The sequence below is a fragment of the Oratosquilla oratoria genome, unplaced genomic scaffold (genome assembly GCF_046742065.1).
Source record: "Oratosquilla oratoria isolate Oo_2021 unplaced genomic scaffold, ASM4674206v1 SCAFFOLD50, whole genome shotgun sequence".
NCBI lineage: Eukaryota > Metazoa > Arthropoda > Malacostraca > Stomatopoda > Squillidae > Oratosquilla > Oratosquilla oratoria.
Genome location: NW_027467714.1, coordinates 332,052 through 344,501, shown reverse-complemented (window position 1 = coordinate 344,501; position 12,450 = coordinate 332,052). Strand labels below are relative to the sequence as shown.

At 38.1% G+C, this 12,450-nt stretch overlaps 1 protein-coding gene across 8 annotated transcripts in view; it reads right to left on the bottom strand.

The window, feature by feature from the left end:
* Positions 1-1,253: 1,253 nt before the first annotated feature.
* Atf-2 (Activating transcription factor-2) overlaps positions 1,254-12,450 on the bottom strand; it is a 102,295-nt gene continuing 91,098 nt past the window's right edge. For all 8 annotated transcript variants that reach the window (XM_076182114.1, XM_076182111.1, XM_076182112.1 and 5 more), the window contains exons 14-15: positions 6,857-6,925; positions 1,254-3,493 (exon numbers count right to left, since the gene is read on the bottom strand). In XM_076182114.1, coding sequence (XP_076038229.1) covers positions 3,290-3,493; positions 6,857-6,925 — 273 coding nt within the window. In that variant the 3' untranslated portion in view covers positions 1,254-3,289. The remainder of the gene's footprint in view (positions 3,494-6,856; positions 6,926-12,450) is intronic.

Here is a 12,450-nt window from a genome sequence, read left to right as displayed (position 1 = left end):
ATAATGGAATTTGGAAAAAGCAAAAATAGAATATCGGGTCAATATAAAATTGGTACAAAGGAAGTAATAAAAGTAAACTCAGAAAGGGACCTAGGAGTAATTATCTCAAATGACATGACACCAGATAAACATGTTAACAAAATAGTTGGAGAAACTTACAACTTAATAAGATCAATGAAAATGGACTTTGACTACATGGTTGAGGAAATGGTAAAGAAGATACTAGTTACACTGGTAAGACCAAAATTTGAATACGCAGCATCTCTATGGACACCTAATATAAAAAAAAATAAATAAATAAATAAAAAAAATAGAAAGAATTCAAAGAGCATTTACAAAGATGGCACTTTGCAAGTTGACAAACTAAACTTATCTACTCTAGAACAAAGAAGAGAAAGAGGTGATTTCATAACCATCTACAGAATTATGAAAGGGATGGAAATCCTTGATAGGGATGACCTACTAAAATGGGACAGAAGAAATACAAGAGGACATGAGAAGAAACTTAAGACTGTCACAGAAGAGATCTGGAGAGAGAGAGAGAGAGAGAGAGAGAGAGAGAGAGAGAGAGAGAGAGAGAGAGAGAGAGAGAGAGAGAGAGAGAGAGAGAGAGAGAGAGAGCAAAAAAAACAAAACAACTTTCCACACAGAGTAATAGATACATCGAACAAAATGAAAGAGGAAACAGTGAGTGCTAAAACTACACATGATTTTAAGAAAGAACTGAATGCAGAAAGATACAACTGCGGGTCACTATGAGCATGGCTCTCCTCCCACAAAATACAACTAGGTAAATACCTATTCCCCATCCATCACCCTTGTTTCCCTCTCATCTTAACTCCTTGTGGGTGAAAGGTATCCCTGTCATCCCACTGGCCAGGTCAGAGACAATGCAGCAAGACACTGGGCATCCACAGCAAAGCTGATTCACTTACATGGTGACTCCCCCTCTCCATCCCTTCATGTGGAAATTAGAGAAGACAGAGAGAAATCTCTTTGGACTGCATCAAAATATCATCAACATGCAACCCACTCCCCACCTCCATCCTACATCTTCTCCCTTCCGTATTTGAAAGACATCAAAAAGAGAAAAAACAGGGAGAGAGAAAAATCTAAACCAAAATTCTTTGTATTGGATAGGTTCACTATCCTCATATACATATATAATGGGCCCATCCAACTCTGTTGTCAGTCACAAAAGCAACACAAATGTAGGATATGAAAGAGAACCATCAAAAGACAATTTGCATAGGAATAATTAATCAATTTTATTTCATGCCCTGCATCGAAGATATTCACCATGGGCGGTTAAGGTGTAACAAAAACATGTAACTGGAGCTTTGGCTGATACATGATGTTTATCAGATGAACCACACACCCATATTACAGAGTTCCCATTACAATATTGTCCTAATTCATCCATCTTTTAAATGTTGCACAGCTGATAAAATAATAAGTAAATAAATAAAAATAAAAAATAATAATAATATATATTTTTTTTTACAAAAAAACAAAAATCCATGTTATGTAAATACTAAGTATTGGATAAGGCTTAGCATGAATGGTAGGCATGTTCTAGCGAGATGATTAGCATATTAGCGTATCTTACCTTAAAAGTACACATAAACTCTTACAAAAAATACAAATAAGTAACTCAACCACAGGTGAGAGAAACAGTGTCATGAACTATCACTCTTTTCATAATAATAAATTGACTTTGAACTTTGAATAGAAACACCAGGACTTCTTGCAATGCACCTGAAACGTGAGCAAAAATTAGTGTAACTGCAAGCAGCATTGCTAATGATGGACCTACCTCTCCCCTCTGGTCATAAATGCTGGAGAGGTATTCAAGACACCTTTTGGATGTATTCTGTTGAACATCAAGATCACTACAGCAAAGTAGTGATTACAACTTCATTATTTCTCTCATTACCATTGAACATTATGTGATGGTTGTACCCAGAAACTCTAACATTACAAGATCCTCCAAGTCAAAGCTGGAATTGAAAGTTTAATGACAGCTCTACTCTATAGGATGTTAGGCCTAATTCCTTATTATTATTCACACACTTTAACCATTTAATGGCCACATTCTGATAATCATATAACTTCTGTTCAACCAATCAATTCACTGCCATGGATCTCTCTTGCACAAGATCCATAGTTCCAAAGTTTTTCAATATAAATATTGATGATGCATGTGAATTTATACAAGTACTTAGATACTTTGAAGCCATTAAAAACTTTGGAAGCTATTGCAGCTTAAAACCATTCAACATAGTGATATAATTAATACTCTTTGTTCTGACTTACAACAGTCAATTATTCCCTAGAAAGGTGAACCATGAGCCACAATAGTTAGACCGTCCACCCTTCAGTTGTGTAAAATACACAATTCTCTATCCTGGAAATCATTCATGTTTGGAAATCTCAAATATTCAAAACAAAATAAAAATAAACCAAAAATCTGGGAAATCCCAGACACTATAAATATTTTAAAAATTCTGACATATCTTCAAGATATTTCCATTCTGAATATTGGAGATTTTCAAACTTCAGATTCCCAATGGCGTTATCTACCTGCAGTCAGGTACAGACCAAAACAACATTCAAAAAGTATTACACCACAATGATGGGGCCCAGAGAAATACTTCATTTGAGATATAGTTTGCAAAGATGAGTGAAATAGTTTAGCATTTTTTTAATCAAACAAAGTTTGGGCATGTGAAGTCTTCCAATAAATGGTGTACCCTGGAGGAACCTTAAATAACAATGATTTTGACTGTATAATCCTTAAACTTGGCTTCCCATTTCTTAGAAAAATCTTTAGCACAACAGGTTGTGTTGGGTTAAAATACATAAAAAATGCGTACTAAAAATTTAAGATGCAAAACTCCTCATAGCCATATGTAAACTCTGTATAAAAACGAACACTTCTATATTCTACACAGAGGGTCAAGTGTCTGCGTGCATACTTGACAAACTTCACTTCACACTTCGATTGCCAAAACTCAAATTTAACAAAATGTGGCTGCAAGATATATATATACAAGTTTTATATTTTGTACAACTTATTTCTCAGGTCGAAACCTGAATGATAAAGCTTTCCTTATACAAGTGCATACAGTATAAAAAATTTCACATACTATGTTCATTGTCAACAAATATTCTCAATCACCCTTGGCAGATTACCATCTCATCACTTGTGCTCATCACTAGTTTAAAAATGGTGACTTGAGCTAATAAATACCTCAGTGTCACTTACAACTCTTCCATTCTTCGTAACTTAGTTTTGTTTTTGAACTGGTAACTTTGTGTTAGTGAGGAGTGCAGTGTTTGCTGGCATCCCAACTAGGCTCACCAAGGTAGCAGTCCTGTTGCCCCCACCAGTGACGATGACATTTGGACTTCCTTCGATAAGAAGAGTTTTCCCATTAGACTCTCCATCTGCTATCACATCTGAGCTTGCAACCAGGGAGACATCACCTATCTGAGAGGAAAAATTGTTTATGTATATAAACCTTTAATCATAACTATGCTATTAATTGTGATACAAATGCACATAAAGAAAGGATAGTGACCCTAGCACTTGTATCACCTATAAAAATGGAATATATATATATATATATATATATATATATATTTATATATATGTATATATATATATATATATATATATACATATATATATAATACTGGTGACCCACTTTCGGAGAAGAATAAGCGAAGATATAGAGATCTGTATATTTCGATCACTTACTGTGATCCTTTTCAGCAGATATGAATTACAGAGTAGAGAACAATGTGTATTTATACTAAAACAGTGAGGTAAACAAGAAGGGGCAGGGGCTCAGGTCACATGTCCGGCACGCATTGCGTGGACCTTGGTGGCTCAGGTCACATGTCCGGCGTTGCATGGAGCTTGGTGGCTTTTGTCCACCGCTAATGTAGATGGTAACATTTTATTTATAGCAAAAGAAGAAATACAATCTTTTGCTATAAATAAAATGTTACCATCTACATTAGCGGTGGACAAAAGCCACCAAGCTCCCCACAACGCCGGACATGTGACCTGAGCCACCAAGGTCCATGCAATGCGCGCCAGACACGTGACCTGAGCCCCCGTTCCTTCTTGTTTACGTCACTTTTTAGTATAAATACACATTGTTCTCTACTCTGTAATTCATATCTGCTGAAGAGGATCACAGTAAGTGATCGAAATATACAGATCTCTATATCTTCGCTTATTCTTCTCCGAAAGTGAGTCACCAGTATCATTTTACAAATGTGCTACGACATAACTTTGTTGTGATATATATATATATATATATATATATATATATATATATATATATGAAACGCATACATACATAAACCAAGGGCTTTTCCCCCTTACAGGGGAGGTAGCCAAGTCAAAAGGCTAAATCCACTCCCACCCATTTCATCCACACATACTCCATTCCCATTCACTAGTTCTCCCTCCCTCTTTTCTTGGCTCCTCCTGGATGACAGTTCATTCCTGCATCTCGCCCACTCCCCTGGGTCAGATGCAATGTAACAAGACACAGCACATCCACAGCAAGGCTGCTTCATTTTTACTGGTGACCCCCCTCCCCCCTCCATCCTTTCATGCAGAAAAAGAGAAGATGGGGAGAAATCCCTTCAGGCTGCATCAAAATATCATTCACATGTACTCCCTCACCCCCCATCCCCCACCCACTCCCTTCCATGCATAACAGCATCATCCATACACAACCATTCTCCACTCACCCCTATCTTCTGTCTTCTCCCTTCCTCAACAGACATTCCCCTCTTTCCCAATACCCTTTTTACCCCATCCATCCATCTCATCCTTGGTTGCCCTCATGTTCACTCCCTCCACCTCTGCCTACCACACCTCTTTTATTAATCTTTCTTCACTCATCCTTCCCATGTGTCCAAACCACCCCAATATTCATTCATCAACCCTATCTCCCAACTCTCTTTCCATCCCCTTTCTCCTCCTCAGCTCCTCATTTCTCACTCTATCCAGCTTAATAATTCCTACCATACTTCTCAGGCATTTCATCTCAAACACATTTATACTCTTTCTCTCTTATGTTCCATGTTTCTTTCCCATAGTGCTGTTGGCACAATCCTTCATACAATCTCCTCTTAGCATCCATTCCCAAATGTCTGTTATTCACTACACTTTTTAATACCCCAAGGCATTTACTTGCTTCTCTCATCCTACATTCTAATTTCACCTCCACTCCTCCCTTTCCCACCACATTTGCACCCAAGTATCTAAAGCTATCCATTTCCTCCAGTCTCTCTCCCTTAATACTCACTTCCAGTTTGCTGCCATTCTCTCCCTTTGTATATCCCATCACCTTACTTTTACCCAGATTTATTTTCAACTTCCTGCTTTCGCACACCTTCCCAAACTCTGTCACTAACTTCCTTAATTCCTCCTCTGATCCTGCTATAAATGCAGTGTCATCAGCAAACAACAACTGGCTTAACTCTCATTTTTCTCCATTTTCTTTAACTATCTCCAATCTCTGGTCCATTAACCTTGCACCTCTCGCACCACCCCTCCATGTATACACTGAACAGGCAAGGCAACATAACACATCCCTGGTGAAGTCCCACCTTTAGCTCAAACCACTCGCCCTTTCCATTTCTATTTCTAACACAGGCTCTACTACTCTTATAAAAACTCTTCACTGCTAAAAACAGCTTTCCTACTATTCCATATATCTGAAATATCTCCCACAGTGCCTTCTTGTCTACCATGTCATAAGCCTTTTCCTAAAGCTTTCTCACATATCTGTCTTACCACAAAAATCTGATCCACACAACCCCTACCTGTCCTAAACCCACATTGTTCCTCACCAATTACTCCCTCTGTTACTCTCCTTACTCTCAATCAAAATCCTCCCATAAGCCTTCCAAACTACACTCAACAAACTGATCCCTCTGAAACTAGTACACTCACACTTATCCCCTTTTCCCTTACAAAAGCAAAACTATACAGGCACTCCAGTACTTTATCCTCTTTTAAACATTAAACAACCTCACCAGCCAGTCCGCCATCAATGTACCTTCCCTTTTCTAGACACCCATCTACCCAGGTGCCTTACCTGCTCTCATCATTTTAATAAATTTCACCTCATCTTTTATTCTCCTCCATTTTCCTCATTCATCACTGTCATTTTCTTAGTGCTTCCCACTGCAACCACCTTTCCCTCCCTATCCTCTTTCACATTTAGCAACTCCCTAAAATACTCTGCCCATCTTCCTCTTACTGCTGTCTCATCTATTATCATCTCTCCATGTGCACCTTTTACCTTTTCTTTTCTACTTGATTTTCCCCTCTTCCTCTCTTAATTTCCTTCTAAAACACCTTTTAATTACTTTCAAAAATTTCTGTCATACTCTTACCCTATTTCACATCTGAATAAATAAAAAAGTAAATAAATCAATAAATAAGAGATAAGAGGAGGGGTTTGATTGTGCTGCATAACTGCACCAAGAATAAAATTCACAAATACAACTACAATTAACAGTTGATTAGATATTGAAAGGGGTGTGGGGATAACATGGAACTCGACTTCAGTTACCAAAAATATCTCTAATATGAAATGATTTGGTTTAATGTCTCAAAATTCTCCCAAACAGGAGGCTAAGATGCCCCTTACAGAGGACTTTGTAGCATAAAATTTCATAAGCCATGCCCTTGGTTCAACTCGCTGGTTGCACAGTTTGAACTGCCATCACCTCCACCTACCTCAAGTAGTGATGCTCTCACCTGCTCAGCCAGCAAGTATCTTTGAAATAAATTATACAAAGATTCAAACTTTAATATTACCTGTGCCAAGTTTGTTGATCCAACCAGCACATGTCCAGATTTATAAGGTGTGGTGCTTGTTGCATATGTCTGGAAAAAAAGAAAGAAAAAAAAATCAGTGACTATCTAAATAACAAATACTTTTTCAAATAGCTTAAATGCTCTCTACTTACCTTTTCCTCAAATTTTCAGTCACTCAAACATTTTCCTTGTTTTACTGATTTATGTCTTTAATCTACTCAAAAGTCCTTCTCTGTTCCAATGGTACACCTAACATAGTCCTGGCACAGTAGCAGTCTATCACTACTGTACATCACCCACATTACTTTGTTACTTAAATTCTTCTGGTATATGCATCATGCTCTCACCATACCTATCAAAAAATAAATTACGAAGTTCTTTTTACATCAATAATGACCTACTTTTGATAAATACAATACACAACTAACAAAATATGAAATGGTCACAATTAATGGAACAGGAAACAAGTGATCTGTTCAGGCTTTTACCTACAAGGACAGTGGTACAACAGGATGGGGATTTGTGTGACAAAGCTTTAACAGCAGCAGCAATACCCTCACTTCAAACTGAGAGTGCAGCCCTGAGGAGCATATACCATGGACCATGCCCCAAGATATCTATCAATTTCAACTGTTATTCCTTAATCTTTGTACATGAGAGCTTATAACCAGCAACTACTCCTTTTCACTAGCTTGTAATACAGAAACAAGGACTGGTGCTACCTGCTGCTGTGGGGATCTAGTCAGTGAAATTCGCAGCAACACATTTTTACCATTTAAGGACTTCAATGACATATGCAATCATGTCACTGAAATCCATAAGGAGCTAAGATAAAAGGGAAATAAGTGGGTGTTGGATGGGCATGGAATGAGTGGGAGGTAGGTTCATGTCTCAGCTGGCTACCTCCTTACAAGGTAGATAAAACCTTTTGTATATGGACAAACAGACAATGATATGCCTACAGCCAAGAATCAAACATCATTCTTGTACAAGAAGAAATTAGTTTTCATTTAAAATGATCTTATACTCGTATTTTATTTTTTTCATTGCCACTTTGTTCCTCCATAATTTGCATTCCCATCTCTCCTCTATTCCACCAACTCAGTTCCTTTAAATTGGCACAAGGCAACTAGTTCTGCTCTTAACCTCTTGAATATAATGACACCTAGTTGTACCTAGTTGTATTATATGGTGGTGACCCGTCTTTGTATCTTTCAGCATCAAGTTTTTTCTCAAAATCTTGAATAGTGTTTGCACACACTGTTTCTTTGTCCAATTTGTTCCAGGTATCTATCACTCTGTGTGGGAAGCCATTTTTTTCAAATCTCTTCTGTAATTATCTTTTTTGAGTTTCTTTTTGTGTCCTCTTGTTTTTCCATTGTCCCATTTCAATAAATCATTCTTATCTAATATTTCCATTCCTTTCATAATTCTGTAGACCAGGGGTTCTCATTAGGGGTGAAATTCACCCCCAGGGGGGAATTTTGGGATTTCTGGGGGTGATTTGTGACCACAGTCAGCTTACGGGGTGAGGAAAGCAATTATAGGTTTTGGCCTATCTGGCCTGTCACCTGGGCTGGATTCATACTAATTTGGGAAAAATATATACTAATTTGGAAAAAATAAAAGGGTTTTTAGTAATATTTGCATATTATTTAGAATGCACCTTTTGAAACAGACAATCTTGGAAAGGAGGGGGGGAATGACATTCTGACAAATGGTGAAAGGGGTGAATGGGCCAAGGCTGAGAACCCCTGCTGTAGACAGTAGGTCTCCTCTTTCCCTTCTTTGTTCCAGAGTTGTTAATTCTAATTTGGACAGTCGTTGTTCATATGTCATTTTGGAAAGAGTTGGTGCCAGTTTTGTTGTTGCTCTTTATATTCTAATTTTTCTTATATTCTTTTTGGTACTGGGTGTCCACAGTGTTGCTGCATACTCGAGTTTTGGTCTTAGTGTAGTTTTTTTTTTTTTTTTTTTTTTTTTTTAATGTAATTTCCTTGTCCAAATAGGCAAATGTCACTTTTATTGACCTCAATGAATTATAGAATTTCCAACTATTTTATTAATATGCTTATCCAGTGTCATGTCTTTGCTGATCATCACTCCAAAGGTCTTTTTCTGAGTTTACTTTTTTTACCTCCTCTTCACCAATTTTATATTATCTCGATATTCTGTTTTTACTTTTTCCAAATTCCATTATACTACATTTCTTGATATTGAATTTCACTTCCCAATTTTGAGTCCATTTCCATATCTTGTCCAAGTCTTGTAATGAGTTGCAATCCTCCTCTGTTCTTACTTTCTATAGTATTTTTGCATTGTCTGCAAAGAAATTCATATAGCACTCTACTCCTTCATCCATGTCATTTATGTATATGGCAAACATGATCGGGGCCAGTACTGATCCCTTTGGGACACCACTATCATTTCTTCCCAGTTTGAGAATTTATTTCTAATTACTACTCTCATTTTCCTCCCAGTCAGGAAGTCTTTCATCCATTCCAATCATTTTCCTTTGATGCCACATTGACTCTATTTTCCTTATTAGTTTCTTGTGTGGTACCTTATCAAATGCCTTTTGTAAGTCCAGAAAGGCACTGTCTGCCCAACCATCTCTCTCTTGTATATCTATTAATATCGAGTAGAAGATCAAGTTTGTTGTATATGATCTTCCTTGTCTGAATCCAATTATAGTTTTTTCTTCCAAATGTTTAACCTATCTATTTTTGATGACCTTTTCACAAATTTTTGCTACTGTGCTTGTCAGGGAGACCGGTCTGTAATTTGATGGATCTTCCTTGTTTCCTCCCTTATAAATTGGCACAATGTTTGCATTCTTCCAGTCCTGTGGTGCCTTTCCTTCTTGAAGTGAGAATTTAATTATATTGTATCTTTTATCTGTTAATTCCTCCATGCATTCTTTCAGTATCCAATTTGCAATTACGTCTGGACCATGTGATTTTCTGACATCAAGGGTCGCTGATTTCCTTCTGTGTTACAATTATTTTTTTTCATTGAGGGGGATATCTATTTCCTCATAATTAGGTGAGTTTTCTAAATGTTATGAGCCTTGAGTGAGGTATACAAAGATGCTGGCATCAGCTTCTTGATTATCTTTATTTTGTAGTAGCTGAGTGGCCCTCGTATTCTGTGAACAGACTTGATCACGTTTTCTGTGACATTATATCTATTAAGGGTGAAAGAGAATGAGTATAACTGCAGCAACTTTATATTTTGTAATGCACATATTGCAATGCATCATCATACAACAGACAACCTGATGCACGTGTGAATATTTGACTCTTATTGAAGAGCCATCTTTGGAATGGACAGTGAGAAATGTGAGGGTAAGGCAGAGAACAAGAAGGGGAAACAATTCTTCTATATACCAAAAGGCTTCTACCCCATTACAAGAAACAATTATTGGGGGGAAAAAATCAGTGCTGAGGTAATTTGGGCATAAGAAATAAATGAATAAAAATAATAACAAAGAAAATGCAGAAACCATGAATGTAGTGAACATGAGAGAAAATCTGAGAATGAGATGGATGGATAGAGCCAAGGGAGCTTTGGATGCACAAGAAATATGTCAAGAAGGGAATGAAAGTGGAAAAGGCTGAACTGAATGGAGACTGTCAACAAAACAGGCTTTCCTGCAAACTATTTCCATACTGTACAAAGAAAAGAAAGATGCATGTGTTGGCTTTGAGTGAAACTAAGTTGAAAGGGAAGGGCGAGTGTAAGTTTGGGAGTGTAAGTGGGAGGTTATCAGGAGTGAAGAGAGGGCGAGGGAGGGAAGGGGTGGCTATACTAGTAAGTGAAGAGATAGGTATACGTGTAGTGGAGTGGAAGGAGGTTTCCTCAAGGATAATGTGGATGAAGGTGAAACTGGGAAAGGAGATGTGGATTTTTGTAAGTGCATATGGGCCTGGCAGTGAGAAGAGTGTAGAAGAAAGGGAGGCTTTTTGGATAGATTTAAATGAGTGCATAGAGGGATTAGGGAGAAATGTTAATGTAATAGTACTGGGAGACCTTAATGCTAGGGTAGGAAATGATCCAATTGATGGAGTGGTTGGAAAATGTGGAGTTCCAGGAAAGAATCATACTGGAGAGTTGATGGTGATGTGTCTAGAGAGTTGATGATAGCAAATACAGTGTTTTGATAGAAAGTCAAGCATAAGTACACATGGGAGAGGGTGGTGGATGGAATGGTGGTAGATAGAGTGTTAATGGATTATGTAGTGGTAGATTGGAGTATGATAGGAAGAATTAAGGATGTACATGGGCTAAGGGGAGAGGGTGGGGGAATATCAGATCATTTTTTGGTGGAAGGTAAGTTGAGAGTGGAGGATATATGGAGAAGGAGGAAAAGGTAGGGAGGTGCTTAGAGTGAACTCTTTAAATGGAAAGGAAAAGGAGTAGGAATACAAGAAGCTGAGGGAGGAGTGGGAGGGAGTGAAGGATAGAGTAGAGCTAGGAGTGGAGGAGGAATGGGGATGGTTCAAGGAGGGAGTCACAAAGTGTGCAAAGATGGTGTGTGGAACAAGAAGGACAGGAGGAAATAGAAGAAAGGGTAGTGAATGGTGGGATGAGGAAACAAAGAAGGTTGTAGAAGAGAAGAAGCGAGCTTTCACAGATTGGTTACAAAATAGGATGAGGGAGTCATATGAGAGGTACAAAGAAAAGAAAAGAGAAGTAAAGCAAAAGGTAGAGGCAAAGAGGAGAGCAGACATGAAATGGGGTAAGAGTATGACAGAAAATTTTGAAAGTAATAAAAAAATGTTTTGGAAAGAAATTAAGAGAGGAAGAGGAGGCAAATCAAGTAGAGAAGAAAAGGTAAAAGGTGCAGATGGAGAGATGATAATGGAAGAGAAGGCAGTAAGGGGAAAATGGGCAGAATATTTTAGGGAGTTGCTAAATGTGAAGGAGGATAGGGAGGGAAAGATAGCTGCAGTGGTAAATGCTAAGAAAATTACCACGGTGAGGGAGGAAAATGGAGGAGAAATAAGGAAGGATGAAGTGAAGGCAGTTGTTAAGATGATGAAAGCAAGTAAGGCACCTGGTCTGGATGGATGCCTTGCAGAATGTCTAAAAAAAAAAGGAGGTACAGTGATGGTGGACTGGCTGGTGAGGTTATTCAATGTTTGCTGGAGAGAGGGTAGAGTACTGGAGGACTGGAGGAGTGCCTGTATAGTTCCACTTTACAAGGGAAAAGGGGACAAGTGTGAATGTAGTAGTTTCAGAGGGATTAGCTTGTTAAGTGTAGTTGGGAAGGCTTATGGGAGGACCTTGAGAGGATTAGGAGAGGAACAGTGTGGATTTAGGATGGGTAGAGGTTGTGTAGATCAGATTTTTGTGGTAAGACAGATATGTGAGAAAGCTAAAGGAAAGGGGATGTTTTTTGGGCTTTTATGGATATGGAAAAGGCTTATGACAGGGTAGACAGAAAGGCACTGTGGGAGGTTTTGCAGATATACGGGATAGGAGGAAAGCTTCTAGTAGCTGTCAAGAGTTTTTATGAGAGTAGTAGAGCTTGTGTCAGGATTAGAAATGGAGAGAGTGAGTGGTTCGAGGTAAAGGTGGGACTTCGTCAG